The sequence below is a fragment of the Indicator indicator genome, chromosome 4 (assembly GCF_027791375.1).
Source record: "Indicator indicator isolate 239-I01 chromosome 4, UM_Iind_1.1, whole genome shotgun sequence".
Taxonomy (NCBI): Eukaryota; Metazoa; Chordata; class Aves; order Piciformes; family Indicatoridae; genus Indicator; species Indicator indicator.
The window spans coordinates 34671928-34696638 of NC_072013.1; the positions used below are offsets into that span (position 1 = coordinate 34671928).

Here is a 24711-nt window from a genome sequence, read left to right on the forward strand (position 1 = left end):
GAGGGAGAAGAGACAATACAAATGTTGTTTTACTGATCCAGACAGATCTGTTGTATCATTTCAACTAAGCTGAGAGGCCACAAGACAGGTGAGCTGGAAAACATCTTCAGAAGGAAGCTCTTTCCTTCCTTCCTGCAGGCAGGGCACAGTGTGCTTTCAAAGCTTCTCTTTAAACTCTATTGTCCTCCTTGGAACACCATCTTTGTCCCAGTTTACTCTGTGATTTCATAGAGCATTTCCTTAGGGAGTAGCTGTTTGGTGGCTATTTGATGTGCTCACTTTCAAGAGACAAGGTGGAGGAATCCCACCACAAGCACCTGGCAGATAGGAGTCCAACAGGAGTGCTACAGACTGCACAGCAAAAGCATGGGATATAGGAATGAAGGAGAGGGAATCATAGAATCATGGAATTGTTTTGGTTGGAAAAGACCTCTAGTATCATCCAGTCTAACCATCTACCCAACACCACCAGTTTCAGTAAGCGATGTCCCAAAGTGCCATGTCCACAAGGGCATATGCTGATGGAGAAGTGCAGGCAGAGTAGCCTGTAGAACCCCAGAGCAGAGTCAGCACCCTTTTCCCTCTGTATTTTCTTTCTGAGCTCTGACAAGGCTGCTTTCACAGCTTTGGAACTATCAAGGGACAGGGGCAGGGCTGGCTACAAGTGCCACAGGTTCTCCATGAACCCTCTGCCTTCCCAAAGGGAATAAAAAGGGAAGACAACAGAGAAACTGATGGGCTGGGAAAGAAACTCAACCACCTAGGATGGAAAGAGCAATCTCATGGAAGAGACACAAATCAAGAGCCAACCATTGCCCTGATGGCGATGACAGCACCATTGGCACCACTGATCCTGAGGACAGGCACTGGGTAAGTCCCAGACTGGATTCAGCAGCAGATGGGAACTGGAGTCAGGAGCTGGATTCTGAAACAGGAATGAAAGGCAGAAGGGACAGAGTCCTTCTGGGACACCAGCTAGGGAAAAAGAGGCTTGACTGTGGGGATGACTCAGCTGTCTCCTGAAGATGCCATCCATTGGATGCAATCCCTTGTTGGGCTGTTGAGGCTCACCTGTCCTGACCACTCCTCCATGCAGGTGCCACCTCTGCCTTCCTGCCCCTCAAGGTGGGGCACAAGCTGTAGCAGTGCCCTTGGACTGCAGAGGAGCAAGTCTCAGGCAGAAGCTTTTTGCAGCCCAGCCCTTGTCAGGGCTGAACTTCAGAATGAGCCTCAGACTGAGCTGGGAATGCACTGAACTCACCAGAATTAGCTCTGATTTAGCTCTAACTGGGACATTACCACCCTCCCTTTGCTGAGGTGGACCATCTCATGTCCTGCAGCCCTTCTTCACCAGGGTATTTTGGGCATTATTATGGTGTGGTTCTCTAGGCTCCTTCCAAGTTGTCCAAGGCTCTTGTACTTAGGATGTGCTGTGTCTCACATGAACATAAGTGAAAAATAGGAATGATTTATTAATGTTGGGAATGTTTTATTAACCATTCCCCTTTCTTTATGTGTGTGTGGGTTGGTTTTTTTTTTACTTCTTAAAGTATAAAATATTTTTTTCTTTACTGTGGAAAAAGAAAAACACAACAAAAAACAACCCCAAAACATTATTTCCACTTTTACATGTCCCACCAGATTCAGAAGGAGCTATTAAAGCTTTCAAACCAGCTGAAACCAGCCTTTTGGAACCTGTGAAAGCCCATGATTGAAAGTCTGATTCCTAGCAGGCTTGTCAGGTCTGTAGACAGAGGGTAGATCCCAGGGGAAAACTAGAATGGTTCCTCCTCACTGGTACAAGTCTGTTGTTTCTGTCTCCAGGGAAGTTAAAATAGTTACTTGGACTCTTTTTTTTTTTTTTTTTTTTTGGTAGAAAAGAGTTATGGTGTAGGATGTGTTTTGTCATTCTTGACATTGGCTCTGGGAACACTTTCTTGAGGCCCTTCAGCACTGGAAGAGGATGGGGAAGAATGATGGGAGCAGACTTCTTACCAGGGGCCGTTGTGACAAGACAAGTGGTGATGGTTTAAACTAAAAGAAGCAGGCTTAGACCAAATCTAAGGAAGAAATTTTGGTGCTTAGTGTGGTGAGACCCTGGCCCAGGTTGGCCAGAAAGATGGTATCTGCCCCGTCCCTGGAACCATTCCAGGTCAGGTTGTTTGGGGCTCTGAGCAACCTGCTCTAGTTGTAGATGTCCCTGTTGGCGGCAGGGGCGTTGGACTTAGATGACCTTTAAAGGTCCCTTCCAAACCAAACCATTCTGTGATTCTGTAATTCCATGATTCTATGATAAGTTGGAGACACAATTAGACAGACTTACTCTTAGAGGGCTGTGGAGAGGAAGAAGGTGTGTTCTTGGTCATCACCAACTCTCTTTGCTGTAGTACCAGGAATTCCTCACCCATGGGGCCAACTCCTACTGGAAGCAGTTGTTCCCCTACTCCTTCTGGATTTCTTAGAACAAAAAAATACCAGCTTGATAGAAAGATGCCAACATGCTTTTGGTTTCAGATCTTGAGCTGATCATAAAATCATACAAGCATAGAACTGTTTGAAAACCCCTCTAAGGTCATTGAGTCCAACCATTGGCAACAACGGCAACATCACTGCCATTAAACCATTAAACCATGTCCCCAAATGCCATGTCCACACATTTCTTAAAGACCTGATTGAGGGATTTAGCACCAAAAACTTGTAAGAAAGGGAAATCCTAACTTGCAGTGATAAAGCATTGGCTGTGACCTGTGTACACACACTGGTGTACACCAGTGTGCCACATTGGTACATCAAAGATGCACTGTGACTTAAACAAGTGTCACATCTGAGGCTGTTAAATCTTCTCTTCTCCAGTTCAGGCAGCTGAGGACTTTGTCTCCTAAATGCAGCAGCAGTGCAGTCTTCCAATATATGAACTCACTGCTCTCTGTGTATAGACTAAATCTTCATATAAAGTTCCTAGCCAGAAAGCCACCTGCTGTCAACAGCAGCTCCAGATGAGCCAATGTGTGCCCAGGTGGTCAAGAAGGCTACAAGCATCCTGTCCTGGATCAGCAAGGATGTGGTCAGCAGGACCAGGGAAGGGATTGGCCCTGTGTACTGGGCACCAGTGAGGCCACACCTTGAATACTGGGTTTGGTTTTGAACCCCTCACCCCAAAAATGATGTTGGGGGGCTGGAGTGTGTCCAAAGAAGGGCAACGAAGCTGGTGAGGGATCTGGAGAACAGGTCTGGTGAGGAGCAGCTGAGGGACCTGGGGTTGTTTAGTCTGGAGAAAAAGAGTTTGAGGCTCCTGGTTCTCTACATCTCCCTGAAATGGCATTGGGGTTTGGTGGGGTTCAGTTTCTTCTCCCAAGGAAAAAGTGATAGGACAAGAGGAAACTGCCACAAAACGCACCAGGGGAGGTTTAGGTTGGACGTGAGAAACCATGTCTTCCCCAAAAGGGTTGGCAATCCTGGAACAGGCTGCCCAGGGCAGTGGTGGAGTCCCCATCCCTAGAGGGGTTTCAAAGATGTGGTGCTGAGGGACCTGGTTTAATGGTGACCTGGCAGTAATGGGTTAATGGTTGGATTTGATGATATTGAAGGTCTCTTCCAAGGCAAACCATCCCGTGAGTCCATGATTCTATGATCCCATGATTGTGTGTCTCCAGAATGCTAATCGTTGAACTGTCTCTTTTTCTCTTTTGAAGTCCCACCCAATCTGACTGTTCCTCAAGAAAAGTCACCCCTGGTTACCCGGGAAGGGGACACGATCGAGCTGCAGTGCCAGGTGACCGGGAAGCCCAAGCCCATCATTCTGTGGTCCCGAGCTGACAAGGAGGTGGCGATGCCAGACGGGGGGATGCAGACAGAGAGCTATGATGGGATCCTGAGGATAGTGAACGTGTCCAGGGAGATGACGGGGACCTACAGGTGCCAGACCAGCCAATACAATGGGTTTAATGTGAAACCCAGGGAAGCTTTGGTCCAACTCATTGTACAGTGTAAGTAGACCCTGATTTTCTTTCCTTGTGGTTTTGCTGACACGAAGAAATGTATTTAATTCTCCTCTAAATACGCTGAAGGGAATCTTGGGGATGTTATATTTTTGTTGCCATGTCCTTTGGTTCTGAGGTTCTGTTATTTTCATGTAAATTAATGTGAGTCTCATTTGGATTATAAAAGAAGTGTGAAGCAATCATTGTGTTCCCAATGCTTTTTTTTTTTTTTTTTGGTCAGGCATTGAAGTAGGTTGCCCAAGTGGGTGGTGGAGTCACCAACCCTGGAGTTGTTCAAGAAATGTGTGGACATGGCACTTTGGGACATGGGTTAATGGCTGTGGTGGTCTTAGGTTGGCAGTTGTACTTGATGATCCAAGAGGTCTTTTCAAGGATTCTGGGCTGTGAAACTGCATTGAAGAACACAGGGATGGGGATGGGAGGCAGAAAGGACAGAGTCTTCCTGGGACACCAGCTAGGGAAAAAGAGACTTGTCCCAGGAGATCCCTCAGTTTGCTCCTGAACATGTCACCCATGGGCACGTTCCCCCTTCTTGGGCAGTTGAGGGTCACATGTCCTGGCCACTCCTCCCTGCAGATGCCACCTTTGCCTTCTTGCCCTCCAAGGCAAGGCACAAGCTATGGCAGTGCTCTTGGCATGCAATGAGCAAATCTCAGGCAGAACCTTTGTGCAGCCCAGTCCTTGGCAGGAATTCTCCCCATCAGCTTCTCCCCACTAGAAGCAGCCCCTGGCTGTGCAAACCTGCCCTGACCTTCAGAAAGTGCCTCCCTGAGCAGAGACTGAGCTGAGAACTCACAGCACTGACCGTAATCACTTCTGGTTCCAGCTGCCAAATTTTATGGCAGATTTGCTTTTAACAATGCAGAGCAGAAGTGACCTCATTTGGTGCCTCCAGGGATCAGATGCTGCCATATCCCCAGTTATTGCTAATAATCAACTGATTTGTTTTTCCCAAGGCCTGTTGTGTAACAAATTATTGATGCACTGGGTTACATGTTGTGGTATCTGCTGTTGTTTTATCAGAGCTATTTGCTGATGTTCTGGCAGAGGCTTGTTTTATCAAAGCATCCTTCTGGCTCAGCCAGCAGTCATGTGGATTGATGACATCAAGATCCTTCCAAGGGTCAAAGCTGCAGACAAGCTGGAGCCTTCTTAAATGGGTTCCTCTTATGAGGAGAGGCTGAGGGAGCTGGGGTTGTTTATTATGGAGAAAAGGAGGCTGAGTGGAGATCTCATTGCACTCTACAACTCCCTGAAAGGAGGTTGGCATGAGGTGGGAGTTGGTCTCTTCTGTGTAGTATCAGGTGACAGAACTGGAAGACATGGCCTGAAATTGTGCCAGGGGAGGTTTAGATTGGAAATCAGGAGTGATTTCTTTCCTGCAAGAGTGGTCTGGTATTGGAACAGGCTGCTCAGGGAGAGGGTGGGGTTCCCATCCCTGGAGGTGTTCATGTGAACATGGCACTTTGGGACATGGTTTAATGGCCATGGTGGTGTTGGACTCAATGGTCTTAGAGGTCTTTTCCAGCTGTGACAATTCTATGATTCTTCTGGTTGTGGGTTCATATGCATTAGGTCTAATTTCACCCATCTGCACTGCTGTATGTAAAGGAGGATCAGAGGTGTCTTTGGCTCCATCTCTAGGGATTGCAGAAAATGACTTAAAACATCTTCTAAATAAGGCACTTCTGAAGTCACACATTGAATCCTAGGTTCAGTTTTGGGCCCCTCACTCCAAGGCCCAAAGCACTTCCAGAGAAGCTGGTAAAGGGTCTGGACAATGTGTCTTGTGAGGAGTGGCTGAAGGAACTGGGGTATTCAGCTTGGAGAAGAGCAGGCTGAAAGGAGACCTTCTTGCTCTCCTTGAATGGAGGCTGGAGTGAGGTGGTGGTTGGTCTCTTTTTTGAAGTAAAATGTGGTAGACAAGAGGGAATGGCTTCAAGTTATGCCAGGGCAGGTTCCTCAGGATATAAACCAGACCTTTCTGGACCCAGTGGGATGAGTCCTTTTGACTCCAGCAGCTGGTGGATGATTACTTTTCCTACTATTGTAAAATATTTTTCTGGTTAAAAAAAAAAAAAGAAAGAAAAAAAAAGAATAAACACAGTTCTTTTAAAATGTACTTTTAGTGATGCATTAGATGCAGCACTTTACATTCTGAAAGAGAAGAGAGACACAAGGTGAAAATGGTTCCTAATCAGCAGGAGTGTAACAGGTATTTACAGGAGGTTATTTCTTTCATCTGGTCCTGTTTTGATTTCCACTCAATGTTGTTCAGATGTTGGCAAGTGACAATTTGGAAGGGAGTGGACAAAGCAGAGATTATATAATGCTTTGATTATTATTTTTTTTTTTTTGCATGTGGGAGGGAAGGACCTAACTTCACACTGACTTCAGCATCATTTCCATGCCTGGCATAGCATTTAGCCAATTGTCATCAACATCAGGTTTTCCCAGTAATGTTCTAATATTTATTTTTGATGCTTCTGTCAGTTCTAAACCACATATTTGCTGAAACCCTTTTATTTCTGGAATAACATATTGATTTCAAGTTGGATGTACCATGTGGGTGTGTAAGGAGGCATCTCCCAGGACACTGGTAGCTGGGTACATGCCCCTTCATCACAAAGATGATCAGAGGGTTGGAGCAGCTCTCTTATGAGGAGAGGCTGAGAGACTTGGGGTTGTTTAGCCTGGGGAAGAGAAGGGTCCAGGGAGATCTTACAGCTGCATTTCAGTATCTGAATCAAGCCTACAGGAAGGCTGGGAGGGACTGTTTGGTTGTGGTGTTAGGATGAGGGTTAATGGTTTGAAACTAGAGCAGGGTAGATTTCAGTTGGAGGAGTTCAGTAAATGCACTTTGGGACATGGTTTAACGTCCAATGTAGTCTTAGGGTGATGGTTGGACTCAATGATCTTAGATCTTTTTCCAACCCAAACAATTTTCTGATCCTATGATTCAATGATTCTGTGTTCAGGCTGGAGAAGAGAAGGCTCCAAGGAGAGTTTATAGTGGCCTTCCAATACCTAAAGAGGGCTACAGGAGAGCTGAGGAGGAACTTTTTGCAAGGGCTTGCCATTATAGGACAAGGGGCAATGGTTCAAAATTAGAGCAGGGTACATTTAGATTGGGCATTAGGAAGAAGTTTCTTACTAGGAGGGTGGTGAGACACTGGAACAGGTTGCCCAGAGAAGTTTGGATGCCTCATCCCCGGAAGTGTCAAATACCAGGCTAGATAAGGCTTTGAGCAACCTGGTCTAGTAGGAGATGTCCCTGCCCATGGCAGGGGGGTTGGAACTAGGTGATCTTTAAGGTTCCTTCCAGATCAAGCCATTCTATGATTCTATCATAAAAGAGATTCTATGATTTAAAAAAGAAGAGACCATTCTGTGATTCTGTTATAAATCAAAGGTCAAATAAGTGAATAAATGCTGCTGTTGGCAGATGGGATGCAACCCAGGAATCATTTAAATGCACCATTTTTACTGCTGGAAGAGAATGCTTGGGAAATAAAAATGCCACCAGGTACAATATAATCAGGTGTTTACATGGTGTGCCTTCTCCAGTGATGGTAGCAGGAAGGGCAGAGTCATTTCTCAGAGGGCATCACTGTGTGCTGGGCTGGCATTTTATGCACCCAGTTTAACTTTGGTGCCACATAAAATGTTGTTGATAATATAAACTCTTCTCCAAATGCATCTCTCTCCAAGTCCTTGTGAAGCCTCTTGCAAGCATCACAGATATTTCGTGGTGACCTGCTTGGCAGAGCACTTGACCACACGTTGTGTTGCTCTGACTTTCTCTTTCAGTTTGAGTTGGAGTCTGTATCTGTCATTCCAACTGGGTAATAAATCCAAAATAACTAATGGAATCATGCTGGAAAGGGAATGTTCTTCAGGGATTGTCTTTGACATGGAACAGAGCTAATTAGTGAGAAATAGGAGGCTGAGTGATGATCTCAGGTGCATCATTGCAAAGATGGAGAGTATCAGTGGGGCAGAAATTTATTGTCTAGGTTTTTCAAGAGAGACAAGGAACTATAGTGGTGGCTACAGAGATGCTAAGGGCCCTGGAGCTTCTCTGTGAGGAGGAAAGACTGAGAGACCTGGGGCTGTTGAGCCTGGAGAAGAGCAGACACAGAGGGCATCTTCTCAATGCTCAGCAAGAGCTAAAGGACCTGTGGGGGCCAAGAGGATGAGGCCAGACTCAGTGGTGCCCAGTGACAGGACAAGGGGCAGTGGACACAAACTGGAAGCCAGGAGGTTCCATCTGAAAAGGAGGAGAAACTTGTTTGGTGTGAAGGTGCTGGAGCCCTGGAGCAGCCTTTCCAGAGAAGTTGTGCAATTTCCTTTTCTGGGAAGATTCCAAAGCCACCTGGACATTGTGATCCTGGGCAAGATGATGTAGGTGACCCTGCTTTAGCAGGGAGGTTGGACTGGATGATCTCCAGAGGTCCCTCCCATCCTCTATCAGTCTCTGTGCTACAATGGCAGGAGAGTTCAAAACTTGTTCCACTTTGCTTTCAGAGTAGATGCTATTTATAACCAAAAATGGGGGGAAAAAAAATCTCTTTTGTGTTTTAAAGAGGCAATTTAATAGCTTAGAAAAAATTACCTATCTGTTCTGTAACTGACTAAACATGTGCCTGATGAAATATTTAAATGTAAATATATATATAATATGAATAATTAAATAAAAGGTTCTTGCAAAAGAGAAGAATGAGATATTCTCCATCCAGAAGTAAACCAGGATTAATGAGCTGAAAACTCGTGGATATTTGGGAAAGTAATTATGAGAATTTTTTGAAGAAGTAGAGTGGAGAAGAGTTGTCACAGAATCCAAGCCTGATGGGGGTTGAAAGGGACATCTGGAGATCATTCAGTCCAAGTGAATAAAGTAGGATCACCCACAGCAGCTTGCCCAGGATCACAGTGTCCAGATGGGTTTAGAATGTCTCCAAAGGAGACTTCCCAACCTCTCTGGGCAGCCTGCTCCAGGGCTCCAGTACCCTCACACCAAGCAAGTTTCTCCTCATTTTCAGATGCAACCTCTTCTGCAGGCTCAACAGCCCCAGGTCTCTCAGCCTTTCCTCCTCACAGAGATGCTCCAGGACCCTCAGCATCTTTGGACCCACCACCAGACTCTCTCCAGAACTGGGCCTAGTCCTCCTGTTTTGGCCTCATCAGACAGAGTAGAGGGGGAGGAGAACGTCTCTCAACCTGCTGGCTACACTCTTCTTCATGCCCTCCTGGAGACCATTTGCCTTTTTGGCCATGAGGGACATTGCTGTCTCATGGTGAAGCTGTCTCCAGCACTTCCAGGACTCATTGAAATGGATTTTTAAGTGGGTTGAGTGGATAAAGGAAGTCACTATTTACATCTTACATTGTTGTTGTTTGCATCATAGTTATATTTTTTTCCCCTTATTTTATGATTGAAGATTAGTGGAAGAGCCTGCATCAATATTCAGGAAAATGGTCTATGGCTCAAAACATTCCTAGAATGAGTGGATAAAGGAAGTCACTATTTACATCTTACATTGCTGTTGTTTGCATCACAGTTATATTTTTTCCCCTTATTTTATGATTGAAGATTAGTGGAAGAGCCTGCATCAATATTCAGGAAAATGGTCTATGGCTCAAAACATTCCTAGAATGTTCTGAACAACTTCCTCTTCTCTAGATGGGATTTGTGTGGGATTCAGAGTGGTGGGACACAGGACAGGCTGAAAGAGGTTTAGCTTAGGAGTAGTGTTGTGACTGTGAGCTCTAGGTGAGCAGTTCTCAAAGGTCTCTTCCAACCTCAACAGTTCCATGATTCTAACTTGGCCTTGCTGCTTTTATATTTGTAATTGACCTTGTTAGAGTCAAGTACTTGTTTAGACTTGGTGATCTTAAAGATCTTTTCCTACCACAGTGATTCTGTGATTTTGGGGCCATTTTGAAGTGTTTTTGGATTATGGGAATTAATAAATGGCTTTGGCTTTATCAACTCTACAACTTTGATATATATGCTGAACTAACTTGCTTGTATGATTTTGATTTGCTTTCTGAAGTCGTTTGTTCTATCCTGGTATGTGGTGGTGGAGGACCTCCACATCCCTGGCTTGCAGGTTTCAGCATTGAGCATAAGCAATTAGGGATATCTTGGTAATTTATCTGAAGAAAGCAAAGGAGGAAAAAATCCAGGGACATAAGGGATGACTTGATAAACAAAGCAATATTGTGGGAAGTTTTGAGCATTTAGCAAGGTCAGAAACAACCCATGTCCAGTGACCCTGAGATGTAATGAATATGCAAATGCTGGCAACATGGAAAAGTGAAAATAAGAATGAGGTCATCTGAATTGTTTCTTACTGAATATTAAATTTTTATCTGCTGAAAGTACCTCCTGAGATGTAGCTTTAACTTGTTAGAACTTCTGTAAGACAGTGTGGCAGGGAGGATCCCAACTCCTGAAGCATAATCATGGATGTTATTGAAAACAAGTGAATTATACATAGAGGGTTCTTTGTGACACTTGATCATGGAGAAGATTGTTTTACACCACTGAGAAATTCACAGCAGTGTCTGAGGACAAGAGCAAAGACCCAAAAAATGTTTTTGCCTTTTTAAGGAGAAGAGAGGAATGGGAGATGTAAATGTTATGTATCTATATTTAATGTATGAAGGATCAAAAGAGAATCATAGAAGTTTTTCAGCTGGAAAAGACCTCTAAGATCATTGAGTCCCACCACTGACCTAACACCACCATGGCCATTAAACCATGTCCTGAAGTGCCATGTCTACATGCTTCTTGGACACCTCCAGGTGGTGACTCCTCCACCTCTGTAAATAACCTGTAGGGTGGCTTTGAAAGCTCTGCTACTCCTAGAGGTGGCATCCAGGGTCAAAGAGGACTGGGCAGATGGGTTGTGCATCTTCTGTGCTAGTGGCTTGGCAGGGTATGGATTTGACGTGTTCCACCACTGTCCTGATGTGCATTGTTCTGCTTGTTCCAAGAGGTTCATGTTACCAAGCAGCAATATCACACTCTGCTCCCACCTCCATGTCTTGCTTTTGGATCACAGTCATCTCCTGTGGGGGGAGACTTCCATCATGGGAGGGTCTTTGCAAGCTGGTGGCTGCACAAGCTGCTTTCTCAAGGAAAGTTCATGATGGAAAATTTCTTGTAACAGGATTTCTCATGCTCTCCTTTTTTTTTCAAGTCAGAAGCTTGCCACCTAATCAAAGGGAAATTTCACACCTTTCCTTCATTTTCTGGGGTCAGTGAATAAAAACTGTTGTGTGCAAGCAACAGCAACACCCTACTCCAGGTTTTTAGAGGAATTGTTGTTTCTAGGTGGTGCAGACCCTTGAAAATCTATTGAAACCATTCATAACTGATCCATATTTTTCACTTTTTTGCAGGCTACTTTTCAATTGTTATACCCATCAATAGTTATCATCATGATTAAATCAATTTTTAGTGATTTGTTAATTAACAAATTCCCTCAATGTGTAAAAGCTTACTGAGATTTATTTTATCATTTATATTTATTACTGGTGTAGTTTCTCATTTTACTTTATTTGTACCTATTAATTGATTGAATCCATCTTCATTGTCCTGCTTGTGGCTGGATTGGCTTGGACACAGAGGAGCAAGGCATGAGCAATACTCATGTCTAGCAGGTCAAGGGAGGTTCTCCTCCCCCTCTACTCTGCCCCAGTGGGGACACATGTAGAATACTGGGTCCAGTTCTGGACTCCCCAGTTCAAGAGAGATAGAAAACTACTGGGGAGAGTCTAGCAGAGGCTCCAAAGATGCTGAGTGTCCTGGAGCATCTCTGTTAAGAGGAAAGGCTGAGACACCTGGAGCTGTTCAACCTGGTGAAGAACAGACCCAGAGGGGATCTTCTTAATGCTTAGCAAGAGCTAAAGGACCTGTGGGGAGCAAGAGGATGGGGCCAAACTCTTGCCAGTGGTGCCCAGGACAAGGGACAACGGGTGCCCAGTGACAGGACAAGGGGCAGTGGGCACAAACTGGAACCCAGGAGGTTCCATCTGAAGATGAGGAGAAAATTCTTTGTTGTGAGGGGTGCTGGAGCCCTGCAGCAGGCTGCCCAGAGCCTCCTTCTCTGAAGAGATTCAAAATCTGCCTGGATGTGTTCCTCTGTGACCTTCTCTAGGTGACCTTTCCTTGGCAGGAGGGTTGGTCTCAATGCTCTCCAGAGGCCCATTGCAGCCTCTACCATCCTGTGATTCTGTGCAAATCTGATATGTGTGGAGTGGAATGGTGGGGAAAGTAAAGACTGGGCTCCTAGGAAGGATGTTCCCATTTATTTGTCATAACAAGGAGGCAAAATGAACCCTGGAACACCACTAACTATGCAGAGATCTGAAATAAATCTAAGACAAACCCTGGTAGAGTTCAGTGAGGAAATGAAAGTAGAGAATGATAAATAAATAAATAAACAAAATAAATAAATAAAAGAAACCACAACATAGTTCTTCAATAACCTTGAAAATTCAATTTTGGAGATAAAACAGAGCTTGATAAAATTGGTTGAGAGGGTAGATGAAGTAGAACAGTAGAGGAAACAGCTGGAAGAAAGTGAATAGCAATATATGAATTTACTGAAAACAAAAAGGCAATTATGTGTAAAACATTGGGGGAAAAAAATAAAAGCAACCAGACAACAAACCCAGACTTGGAAGAAATAAGATAAAATTTTATGAAATCCTTCAGGAGGAGGAAAACAATTAAATGTTGAATTTGATCCCCTGCTGCATAAATATTGTTGGATGTAGAACACGAATCTGGCTGCCCCCAAAAACAACCCCAGAAAGAGAAACTACATTCTTTATTTCTGCCTTTATTTCTTTTAAGCAACTTCTGCATTTATTTGTTTTAAGGAATTGGTTGGATGATGGAATCCAAAGGGTATTGGACAACAGCGGAGATGGGTGATAAGTGGTGTCCCTCGAGGGTCTGTGCTGGGAGTGGTGCTGTTCAATATCTTCATCAGTGACAGGGACAGCAACATTGAGGGCACCCTCAGGAAATTTGCAGATAACACCAAGCTGAGTGGTGTGGCTGATAAGACTGAAGGATGGGATCCATCCAGAGGGACCTGGATAGGCTGGAGAGGTGAGCTGAGGAGAATCTCATCAGGTTCAATAAGGCAAAGTGCAAGGTCCTGCACCTGGGTCAGGGCAATCCTCAGTATCAGTGCAGGCTGGGGGATGATGAGATGGAGAGCAGCCCTGCAGAAAAGGACTTTGGGGTGCTGGGGGAGGAGAAGCTGGACATGAGCCAGCAATGGGCACTTGCAGCCCAGCAGGCCAATGGCATCCTGGGCTGCATCAGAAGAAGTGTGGCCAGCAGGTAGAGAGAGGTGATTCTGCCACTCTGCTTTGCTCTGTTGAGACCTCACGTGAAGTACTGGATCCAGCTCTGGGACCCTCAACAAGAAGGACATGGACCTGTTGGAATGGGTCTAGAGGAGGCCATGAATATGATCTGAGGGTGACTACCAGAAGTATGAATCACAGAGTGGAGGGGGTTTGAAGTGACCTCTAGAGATCGAGTCCAACACTACTGCTCACCTAGAGCAAGCTGCAGAGGACAGCTTCCAGGTGAATTCCAGGTAATTCCAGGTGGAATTACTCCAGAGATGGAAAGTCCACCACCTCTCTGGGCAGCCTGCTCCAGTGCTCCACCACCCTCATCATTAAGAAGGTCCTCCTCATGTTTAGATGGAACTTGCTATGTTCAAGTTTGCACTTGCTGCTTCCTGTGCTGTCACAGGGCACCACTGAAAAGCTTTTAGGAGGTTCTGTTGTGTTCCTGCTTTTTCTAGCACCAGTTCTTTTCCAAAGCATTTATTCAGGTCATCCAAAAATGACCCAAAATCCAGCAAGTTGTGGTTTGTTGGGCAAAACTCAGAACTGAGTTATTTTCCTCTTAGTAGTAATGATCATTAATAGATTCTGAAGTTCTTAGGAGTGTGTAGTTGTCACTGTTGTGGCTGCTTTGCTCTGGTTTATTTTTAGGGAGCCTCACATTTCATCAGAGAGGGCAGCAGATACATTTTTTTGCAGTGTGTGCTTTGTTTTGTTCTTCAGTTGAATTATGGCATGTTCCAAATCACAAGCGGAGCTGTCATAGCCCCCAGCTCCTGAGATGATCTAATAGGATGTTTTCAGCGAGATGTCTTGTCAAAGCAAGGACTGGAGGTGGATTAAAGTGTCACAGAAGCTTTAGAAACTGATTTCTGGGTTGGCTTTGCTTGGTTTTGTTTTGTTGTGGTGGTGTGTTGTTTTTTATTTTTTTTTTCTCAGTGCTGTTCCAGAAAGATTCACAGCACATCTCAAGGTAAGGGTTAGGACACTGGGAGACTGGGTTCACTTTTGTGGCACTCAGTCCAAGAAGGGCATTAGGGTAATGAAGCAGGTCCAGAGAAGGGCAATGAAGCTGATGAAGGGTCTGGAGAACAGCTCTGGTGAGGAGCAACTGAGAGACCTGGGGTTGTTCAGCCTGGAGAAAAGGAGGCTGAGGGGAGACTTTCTGGCTCTGGAGAAATTGAAGATCAGGCTTCATGTGGCCCTGGGCAGCCTGATCTAGTTGGAAGTGTCCCTGCTGACTTCAGGGGGGTTGGATGAGATGACCTTTGAGGGTCTCTTCAGTCTAATGCAATCTGTGAACTCCCTGAATGCAGGTTAGTGCCAGGTCAGGGTCAGTCTCTTCTCCTGAGCAAAAAGTGGCAGGACAAGAAGAAGTGGCCTGAAGTTGCACCAGAGGAAGTTTAGGTGGGACATGAGAAAAAATTTCTTCCCCCAGAAGGGTTGTCAAGGCCTGGCTCAGGCTGCCCAGGGCAGTGGTAGAGTCCCCTTCCCTGGGGGGGCTTCAAAACTGTGGAGATGTGGTGCTGAGGGACATGGTTTAGTAGTGGTCTGGCAGTGCTAGGTGAAGAGTTGGCCCCACTCCAACATCCCTCAGAGTAACTGTGAGCTTGGGCTTCCTGGAGTCATCTCATTGCAGCCATGACCAAGCACTGCCCAGACTGTGTGGTTTGGGTTGGAAGGAACCTTCAAGATCATCTAGTTCCACTAGACCAGGTTGCTCAAGGCTCCAGTCATCCTGGCCTTGAACACCTCCAGGGAGGGGGCATCCGCAACTTCCCTTGGCAACCTGTTCCAGTGTCTCACCACCCTCACAGTGAAGAACTTCTTCCTAATATCTACCCTGAATCTAGCCTCTTTCATACCATCTTCCACAACCTCCTGCAGAAGGACATTAAAGCCTTAGGTAGAAATGGGAGAGGGATAAATCTGCCAGAGCAGGGAAGGGGAGGAGACAGAGTGGAGACACACTGGGTGAGGAACAGAGTACATCTGCAAACACCCAGGGGAGATTTCTCTTCAATGTTTTGCAATAAAAAAAAAACATTTTTTACCTGGACAAAGGGAGGCAAATAAATGTTCTGAAGAGAGCAGAAAAGAGAGGGAAATGTGAACATAAAACAAGTGTATGGACTTAAAACAACCCAGAAAAAAATATTTTTACTGCTGCTCTGGCTTGTGTTCAGAGAACCCTTTGTTTGGCTTGAAGGAGATATCAACTTCTTCACCAACACACTTTATTTCTCTGGTGGACAAGGTCATTTTCTAACCAAATGGGGTTTTCTTTTGTTGATCTGAGCACACAAAAACAAATTTCTTTCTCTTTTTGTCAGGACTGACTCTATTCTCAGGATATTTGGAGCCTTTTTTTTTACATTAAGCTGCATTATGGTGGTACCTTTGGGCTTTCATCTCCTTTAGATGCTGGGACACACAACAAAGATCAAAGGATGCAGCCACACTGTAGATGGCTGAGCTGGTCTTATTTCAAGTAGCCAAGGTCCAGGCTTGTGAATGCAGGGCTCAGGGATTTAAATCTTGGAGGCAACTCAGCTTGGGTCTCCATTCCAGCCATGAAAAATGAGAGAGAATGGGCTCCAACCTGGAGGAAAAATTGTCTGGAGGGTTATAAAGACAATCTGTGGCAAGTTTAAAAGAAAACAGAAGAATGTGGCCAGACTCTTCTCGGTGGTACCCAGGGACAGGGCAAGGGGCAACAGACACAAACTGGCAACCAGGAAGTTCCATCTGAAGGTGAGGAGAAACTTGCTTGATGTGAGGATCCTGGAGCCCTGCAACAGGCTACCCAGAAAGGTTGTGGAGTCTCCTTCTCTGGAGAGCTTGCAAATCCACCTGGCCATTGCATGTCTGTAGTTATGGGATGGCAGAGGCTGCTGCTGGCTGCTCCTCTGGACTTCAGCTCCCTTGCTTCGTGCTGGAAAACTGCGAAGAGCTCTTGAAACAGTTGCAGAAGGGAGTCAGAGTGTTTGAAATGTGCAGTTAAATCCTTTTGTCAGGGTTCCTGTCTGGTGCTGACCCAGCTGGCACTGACTTGTTTGTGTCAATGACTTGTGTCAATAGCTCAGCCTGAGGAGAACAGGGATGGAACAGCGAATCCATCGCTTCCTTTTGTGGAGTCAAACAGATCAAACTCTTTGTTTTTCTGCTTCTGATAAACCATTTGTGTCTCCATTGGATCAGTTTCCTGGCTTTTTCGTGGACTCTCTCCTAAGAACCTTTTTAACATGTAGACAGTGGGAGTGTTTGCAAGCTGGTGGTGCTGGTGCTCCCCACAGAGATCTGCTCCTGTCCTTCTTGCCTCTATCAGCTTCCCCAGCTGCTCATTGCTGTGCCAGGACCTTGTGGTGAACTGCTTGTGCACGGTGATGTTCATGTGGCTTTTGCAATCTCCATTCTGCTACCTGAGCAAGCTGATCTAGTAAGATATGTCCTTGCTTACTACTGGGGGGTTGGACAAGATCACCTTCGAGGGGCCATTCCAGCCTGATGCACTCTATGAGTCTGTAATTCTGTGGTATATTCTATTCATAGAATCATGGAACTGTTTCAATTGGAAAAGACCTCTAAGATCACTGAGTCCAACCTTCAGCCGAAGAGCACCATGGCTGTCAAACCATGCCCCAGAGTGCCACATCCACACAATTCTTGGATACCTCCTGCTTTGACAGGGTGGGGTGGACTTGGTGATCTTTAGAGGTCCCTTCCAATCCCTAACATTCTGTGGTTCTGTGATAGTGATTCCACCACCTGCCTGGGCAGCCTGGCCATTGTTTCAGGAAAGAAATTTTTCCTCATGGTCAGATTACTTGTTACCTTGAAAGTTCCAGAATATGTCAAGCATCTAAATATTTCATCTATATATAACTAAAAAAAAAAAAAAAAAAAAAAAAGAAAGATTGATTCGTGGAGGATTTATTAGCCACCAGATGACTCTGCAGTCACCAGGACCATAGCCTTCCAGTACAAGAAAGCCAGAAAGGAGCTTTAGATACAATGGTTTGTGGTGATAGGATGAGAGGAAATGGATTGAAGCTTGAGGAGGGGAGATTTAGACAGCAGATTAGGAAGAAATTCTTTACAGTGAGGGTGGTGATAAGCTGTAACAGATTGCCCAGGGAGGTTGTGAGTGCTCTGTCTATGGAGGTATTCAAGGCCAGGGTGACTGGGGCCTTGAGCAACCTGGTCTAGGGGAAGCTGTCCCTGCCCATAGCAGGGGGTTGGTGCTGGGTGATCTGGAAGTTCCCTTCCAAGCCAAACCATTCTATGATTCTATAAAGGTGTGGTTGGTGATGTCAGCTCAGCAGGGTTCTGATTCAGCACTCATGCAGGATCCAACGCTATGACTGACCTATGGCTTCTACCTGTGCTAAGCCACCCAAAGTAGTTAATATGCACCCTGTCCTGCTGATTTTGGGTGTAAAACCCTCTCTCTCATTCATTTCCTCTTTGTCAATATTAACTGATGTGTTAGTGATTAAGTTGAGTCGAGGCATTTACTGCGTCGTCATTAATCATGCCTCCAGCCGTCATGGAAGTCGCTGCTATTTTTATACCCTATTTAATTTGGGGGCAGGCACTGCATTGTAATTCTCCTCATGTATCTGCACAATGATGGAAATTTGCATATCCTCATTCATGGAAGAGGATCTGTTTGTGCCAGAGCACAAATAAAACAGTGCTGCTGGGATGTTGATAGGAAGAGGATTGCAATGACCATGTGTTTAGAACCTTCATACATGTTCTACATGAAAAGGAATAACTTTGCAGGTGTAATTCCGACCCTGGACCATTCTAATTTGTTGGAAATGAAACATAAGTGGTAGATTCTGGCTGCTACATGCCATAAATTAGTGGCAAATTGCTCTGTAAGATTTCATTATAAAGAACATGAGTCTATGAATGATTTGCTGCTTTCATTCTGAACTTTTATTTGTCTGCCAGTGCTTGAAGGACATTGGAAGAAGTTAACTTCTGTTTGAAGACATCCAAATCTCAAACTGATGCTATTTGGCTTTTCAAATCTGTACTTTTATCCAGAAGCCAAGCAGAAATATTCCAGAATCCCAGCATGGTGGGTGTTGGAAGGGACCTCTGGAGATCACCCAGTCCAATCCCCCTGATAAAGCAGGGGCACCCACAGCAGCTTGCCCAGAATCACAATGGTCAGCTGGGTTTGGAATCTCTCCAGAGAAGGAGACTCCACAACCTCTCTGGGCAGCCTGTTCCAGGGCTCCAACACCCTCACACCAAACACATTTCTCTTCATCTTTCAGTGGGACCTCCAGGGTTCCAGTTTGTGTCCCTTGTCCTGTCACTGGGCAGCACTGACAAGAGTCTGACCCCATCCTCTTGCCCCCCACAGGTCCTTGAGTCCTTGTTCATCATTGAGAAGATCCCTTCTCAGGCTGCTTTTCTCCAGGCTCAACAGCCCCAGGCCTCTTAGTCTTTCCTCCTCACAGAGATGCTCTAGGCCCCTCAGCATCTTTGCAGCCTCCATTGAACTCTATCCAGTAGTTCCTCAGTCCTGGGACAGGAGAGGAAAGACAAATTTAGGTGCTACCACAGAGGGAGGGACATTTGTGAAGGGTTAAGATGCTGCTTCCTACATGATGTCTTGTCAAATTAAAAAGTGTTGCCATGGTTTTGTCAATGATTTATATTTTCAGAAACCACAATCTTCACAAGTCTGAGGAATAGCAGCATGGCCCAGAAAAGCTCATCAGCAGAGTAGACACCATTGATTGTACCAGTTTCATGCCTTTTAAAGAAGCTCATTATTATTCACCAGCCATGTTCTTGCTCCATCCCTTCAAAGAAAGCAAATCATGATCTGCAGATATGTGGGGAAATTACTGTAGCAACTTCACTCCCCAAGTTATTGCTTGTTTGTTTGCTCATTTGAATATTTTTCCCTTTGCAAAAGTTTCACGTGTGGCAGCACAAATATTTCATCTCCTCGTCCTCAGAGCTGCTGCGTGATGCTTGCTGCTTCTTCATTATGTTCACCAAATTGATTGTCCTGTCAAGAAGTCAAGACAGGACAGAGGAATCAGCCAGGAAAGAAAACAGCAGATTTCTGCAGCCAGTGGAAGCTGCTCGAATCAGAAAATCAAACAGGACACTGAGCAGCTGCAGAAGGTCCAGAGAAGGGCAACAAAGTTGGTGAAGGGTCTGGAGAACAGGTCTGGTGAGGAGCAGCTGAGGGAACTGGGGGTGTTCAGCCTGGAGAATAGGAGGCTGAGGGGAGACCTGGCTCTCTGCAGCTTCTTGAAAGGAGATTAGAGCCAGGTAGGGGTTGGTCTTTTTTCCCAGCTAACAAGTGATAAGAGAAGAAATGCCCTCAGGTTGCTTCAGGGGAGGTTTAGGTTAGATATGAGGAATAATTTCTTCCCCAGAAGGGTTGCTAAGCCCTGGCTGGGGCTGCCCAGAGCAGTGGTGGAGTGTCCATTCCTGAAGAGATTTCAAAGGTATGTAAAAGTGGTGCTGAGGGACATGGTGTAGTGGTGACCTGGCAGCACTGGGTCAGTGGTTGGACTTGATGATCTTGACGGTCTCTTCCATCCCAAATGATTCTATGATTCAGTCATTCTGGAAGAAAAATTTGAGGTTTTCAAAGTTTGGTTTCTGTCATCTTGATTGGAGAGAAAGAGAAGAAAGAAAAGTGCTTAATGATTTGTCTGATGTTACCATGATGCTTTTTTGACCTTGAAATGTATTTTTGTGGTGCTTCTGTGGAGGAGATTGGTAGGGCACTGCTCAGTCTGACAAACCATTCTGGAAACTTTTCTAGGTTCTCAATTAATCTTTGAGTCATTGAAGTGCGGAATGAAAACAAAATGTTCCCATCCCTGGAGGGGTTTCAAAGCCTTGGAGGTGTGGTGCTGGGGAAGATGTTTTAGTGGTGAGGGGAAGATGGTTTAGTGGTGATCAGGCAGTGCTGGTTTGATTGTTGGACTCAAAGATCTTAGATGCCTCTTCCAACAACAGTGATTCTAGGAAAGTTATCAAACTCTGGAGAATGGTGAGTAGCTTTCTATGGTTGTAAATCTCTCTGGAAGGCATGCACTAGCATGGTCAGACCTAGTTAGGTCTGAAATTTCAATCATCTGCAAAACTGCAGACTCCATCAGGAGTTCAGTCTGACACATGCTGTCCCCAGGCTGGATGAAGTGTGAAAGTCAGTCTCAGCCCTGTAGCTAAGATGACATTTTGTCTACCAGGAATATAACCCCCAACTGTCTCAATTCTTCCCACTTCTTCATTGCAGGAGTTGTCTGCATCGTAGGAGGGATCACCACTTCCTGCCCTGAATAGACTCTGGTTGTAGCACGTGGGTTTGGCTTGCTTTTCTACTGGTGCTTTGGGCTGGGCAGCCCTCACTTTTACCTGAAACTCAGCTCTGACAGACATCCTTCATAAGATATCTCCTCCTGGATGCTGGATAGAAATCAGGAAAAGAGTAACAGACTTTAAAGATGGCTTTTTTCTTGTTGATTTTACCTAGTTGCACCTCCTCAGATGTCAGACAGATCTCATGCGACATCATGGTGTCAGTGCAGCTTCCCCAGCAGACTGCTGTGAGTTCAAGTTTAGGGTTTCAAAAGGGGTATGAAAAGCAATTCAAAAGGCACCTGCTGGCAGTTGTTGTCTCCTGTGACCTTTTGCTGATGTGAGAATCAAAGAATGGATTGGATTGGAAGGGACCTCTAAAGGTCACCTAGTGGAACTCCCCTGCAGTAAGCAGGGACATCTGCGGCTAGGAGCAGGTTGCTCAGAACCTGCCCTGGAGTGGTTCCAGTGAGAGAAGCATCTACCACCTCTCTGGGCAACCTGGTCCAGGGTCTCACCACCCTCAATGTCAAACATTTCTCCCTTCTCTTCAGTCTGAATCTCCCTCTTTTAATTTAAACCATCACCCCTGTCACTACATACTCTTGTGAGAAGTGCCTCTCCATCTGACCTATGAGCTAAAGGGTGGAGCTCAAGGGGACAGGGCCAGACTCTTTGTCTGTAGTGCCTAGTGACAGGACAAGGGGCAAAGGGGACAAACTGGAACCCAGGAGGTTCCAGTTGAAGATGAGGAGAAACTTGTTTGGTGTGAGGGTGCTGGAGCCCTGGAGCAGGCTGCCCAGAGAGGTTGTGGAATCTCCTTCTCCAGAGAGAACTTCCTCAGCCTGTCTCCACAGGGCAGGTGCTCCAGCCCTCTGAGCATCCTTGTGGCCTCTTCTGGATATACTGCAACAGTTCAATGTCCTTGTGTTGGAGACCCCAGAACTCCAGCAAGTCCCTGTCTTTCTTGAACTGGGCAGCCCAGGACTGGATCCAGGACTCCAGAGGTGGCCTCACTAGGGCAGAGCAGAGAAGCAGGAGAACCTCCCTTGTCCTGCTGGTCATATTTTTCTTGATGCATCCCAGGAGACCATTTGCTTTCTTGACCACAAGGGCACATTGCTGGCTTGTGGTCATCCTTTGGTCCATCAGGACTCCCAGATCTTTCTCCACAGAGGCTCTTTGTAGCAGGTAAACTTCCAAATCCTCAATCCATCATGAAATCCATCACCAGTCCATCAAATCATCATCACTGCAGGGTGGATGCCACAGGCAAAGCAGCTGTCTACTCCCAGCTACAGTGCTGGACACATCCTTTGCCATCAGAGAGGCTTTGGTGGGTAGTTTGGTTTAGCAGAGCTGGGTCTAGAGTGTTTTAATGGTCACAGTTGAGTATTTATGCAAACCTCTTGGAAAGGAGCACTGTTGGAGCTCTCTAGCCCTTGCTCCTTCATGGTAACCAGGAAGCAAACTTGCATTGATTTTTTTGGGGTGAGATATTTTGTCTTCTACTGCATTAAATAAAGCCAAGTCAGGACCTGGAAAGCTTTAAATGCCATTTCATGTTTCAGTTTTCAGCTGCATATAGAAATAATCCTCAGACTAGCTGGAGGTGCCCTAAAAGAACAGCTGGAGAATGGAGAAACACAGGAATAATGACTGCAGAGGGGTGGAAATCATGTAAGGCTTTGCCAGCATGGTAATGAGTCCTGCAGTGCAGATGAATAAGAGTGATCTTTCCCCAGCATGTTTCAGCATCCAGCGATCTGCTGGAGGCTCCTTTCCCACCACCAGCTTTAACAGCTGCTCATAGGTGGATTGTGCCTGACCAGCTCTGACTCTATCCTGATTTTAACCTCTAGAACAACAAACAATGGCAATAAATTGCCCAAAAGACTGCAGAACTTTATATAAGGGAATCATTCCTGGCTTTTGCAAGATGGCTTTGCTGAGTCTCTTCCTTTGGTCTTCTAATCATCTTCTTCAGGGCTGTGAAGATGATGAGGGGACTAGAACATATCTTCCTGGGTCTCTTCCTTCAGTGCCCTAAGCATCTTCTTCAAGGCTACAAAAACAACTAGAACATCTCCTCCTTCAGTCCCCTAATCATCTCCAGGGCTGCAAAGATGGGGAGGGGAATAGAACATCTCTCTTATGAAGAAAGACAGAGGGACTTGGGGCCTTTCAGCCTGGAAAAGAGAAGACTGGGAGGGGATCTTCTCAGTGCTTGTAAATACTTAAAGGGTGTCATGTGGATGTCAGGAGCGTGGAGCCAGTCTTTTTTCAATGCCCAGTGATAGCACAAGGGGTAAGGGGCACAAACTTGAACATAAGAAGTTCCATATAAATGTAAGGAGAAAATTCTTTAATTTAAGGTTGACAGAGCACTGGAACAGGCTGCCTAGAGAGGTGGTGGGGTCTCCTTCTCTGGAGTTATTCAGAACTCACCTGGATGCTGGGGGCCTCTTCCAACCTGCACCATTCTTTGATTCTATGATTCCTTTTATTTAGCTTCAGCCATCAGTTTTTTTGCTCCACTAATGAACACTGATCTCATGAAAACAAGTCAAGCAATCAGCCCAACACTATCATGCCCACTAAACCATGTCCTGAAGTGACATATGTTATATTGACTCTTTTGATCTGTACAGGCACATAGAGGTCCAAGCATCAAATTCTGGTGTATTTACAGCTGTTGTAAAGAATCATTTTGTTTAGAGCACACACAACCCAGCATTTCCAGCAATGTAATATGTGATATTTACTCTGTAATCACAGAATCACAGAATGGAAGGGTTGGAAGGGACCTCTGGAAGTCATCCAGTCCAACCCCACTGCTAAACAGGTTTGATTGCATCAGGTTGCCCAGGATCACAATGTCCAGGTGGGTTTTGAAAGTTTCCAGAGAACAAGAGTCCACAACCTCTAAGGGTAGCCTGGTCAGGCTACATTAAATACTTGCTGATGTGGCCAGCAGATTGAGAGAGGTGATTCTGACTCTCTGCTCCAGTCTGGTGAGACCTCAGGGGGACCTTACAGGAAGGCTTTTAGACTTTTTAGAAGGGTTTGTAGTGACAGAACAAGGGGCAATGGTTTGAAACTGGAGCAGGGTAGATTTAGATTGGAAATTAGGAAGAAGTTCTTCAGAATAAGGATAGTGAAATGTTGGAACAAGTTGCCCAGAGATGTGATGGAAACCCCATTCCTGGACACATTCAAGGTCAAAGTTGATGGGACCCTGAGCAACTTGATCTAGTTGGAGATGTCCCTGATGACTGCAGGGCGATTGGGTGAAATGACTTTTGAGGATCCCTTCCAACTTGATGCATTCTATTCCTCTGTGTGGCCTGGGATATGATGTGCTGCCTCTGCTGGAAGTTGGAGAAACATCACATCATGTTCCTGAAAGTAGTTGTCAGATCATGGGCTTGACATATCAGAGGCACAGGCACAGGTACCAACTATAGAAAATAAAACTATGAGTGCCTAGCTCAAGCCTTCATTACCAGGGAGGATGCAAATCCTAGCAAGGAACTTCCCTCACAGACAAACCTGCCCTCAAAAACACAAAGGAAAATAAGAAGGAAAGAAGCAAAGCTGCCTTTTTTAAGCTAGAATGACTTTGACTCTCCACTGTTGCTTCCCTCAGGCAATCAAATAATTTACAGTATGTTTCAATCAGATATTGGAAGCAGGGCTTGCTTAAATTGTCTCAGCTTGGCTGGCAATTTAGCTATGCCCTGGTTTAGCATCGTTCTGTGGCTGAGATCATCTGAGTCCCACCTCCTACATCACTCAGTCCATATCATAGAGTATCTTTCCTGTCTACTCTGCCCTGCTGAGGCCACATCTGGAGTGTTGTGTCCAGTTCTAGGCTCCTTGGTTCAAGAAAGACAAGGACTTGATGGAGAGGGTACAGCAAAGGTGCTGAGGGGACTGGGACATCTCTCTGATGAAGAAAGACTGAGAGAATTGG

The 24711-nt window shown here is 45.5% G+C and overlaps 1 protein-coding gene across 1 annotated transcript in view; it reads left to right on the top strand.

Moving 5' to 3' along the window:
• The window catches only part of MDGA2 (MAM domain containing glycosylphosphatidylinositol anchor 2), a 225200-nt gene that overhangs the window by 130544 nt on the left and 69945 nt on the right, over positions 1 to 24711 (top strand). Inside the window, exon 9 of the mRNA XM_054400689.1 lies at positions 3693 to 3986. Coding sequence (XP_054256664.1) covers positions 3693 to 3986 — 294 coding nt within the window. The remainder of the gene's footprint in view (positions 1 to 3692; positions 3987 to 24711) is intronic.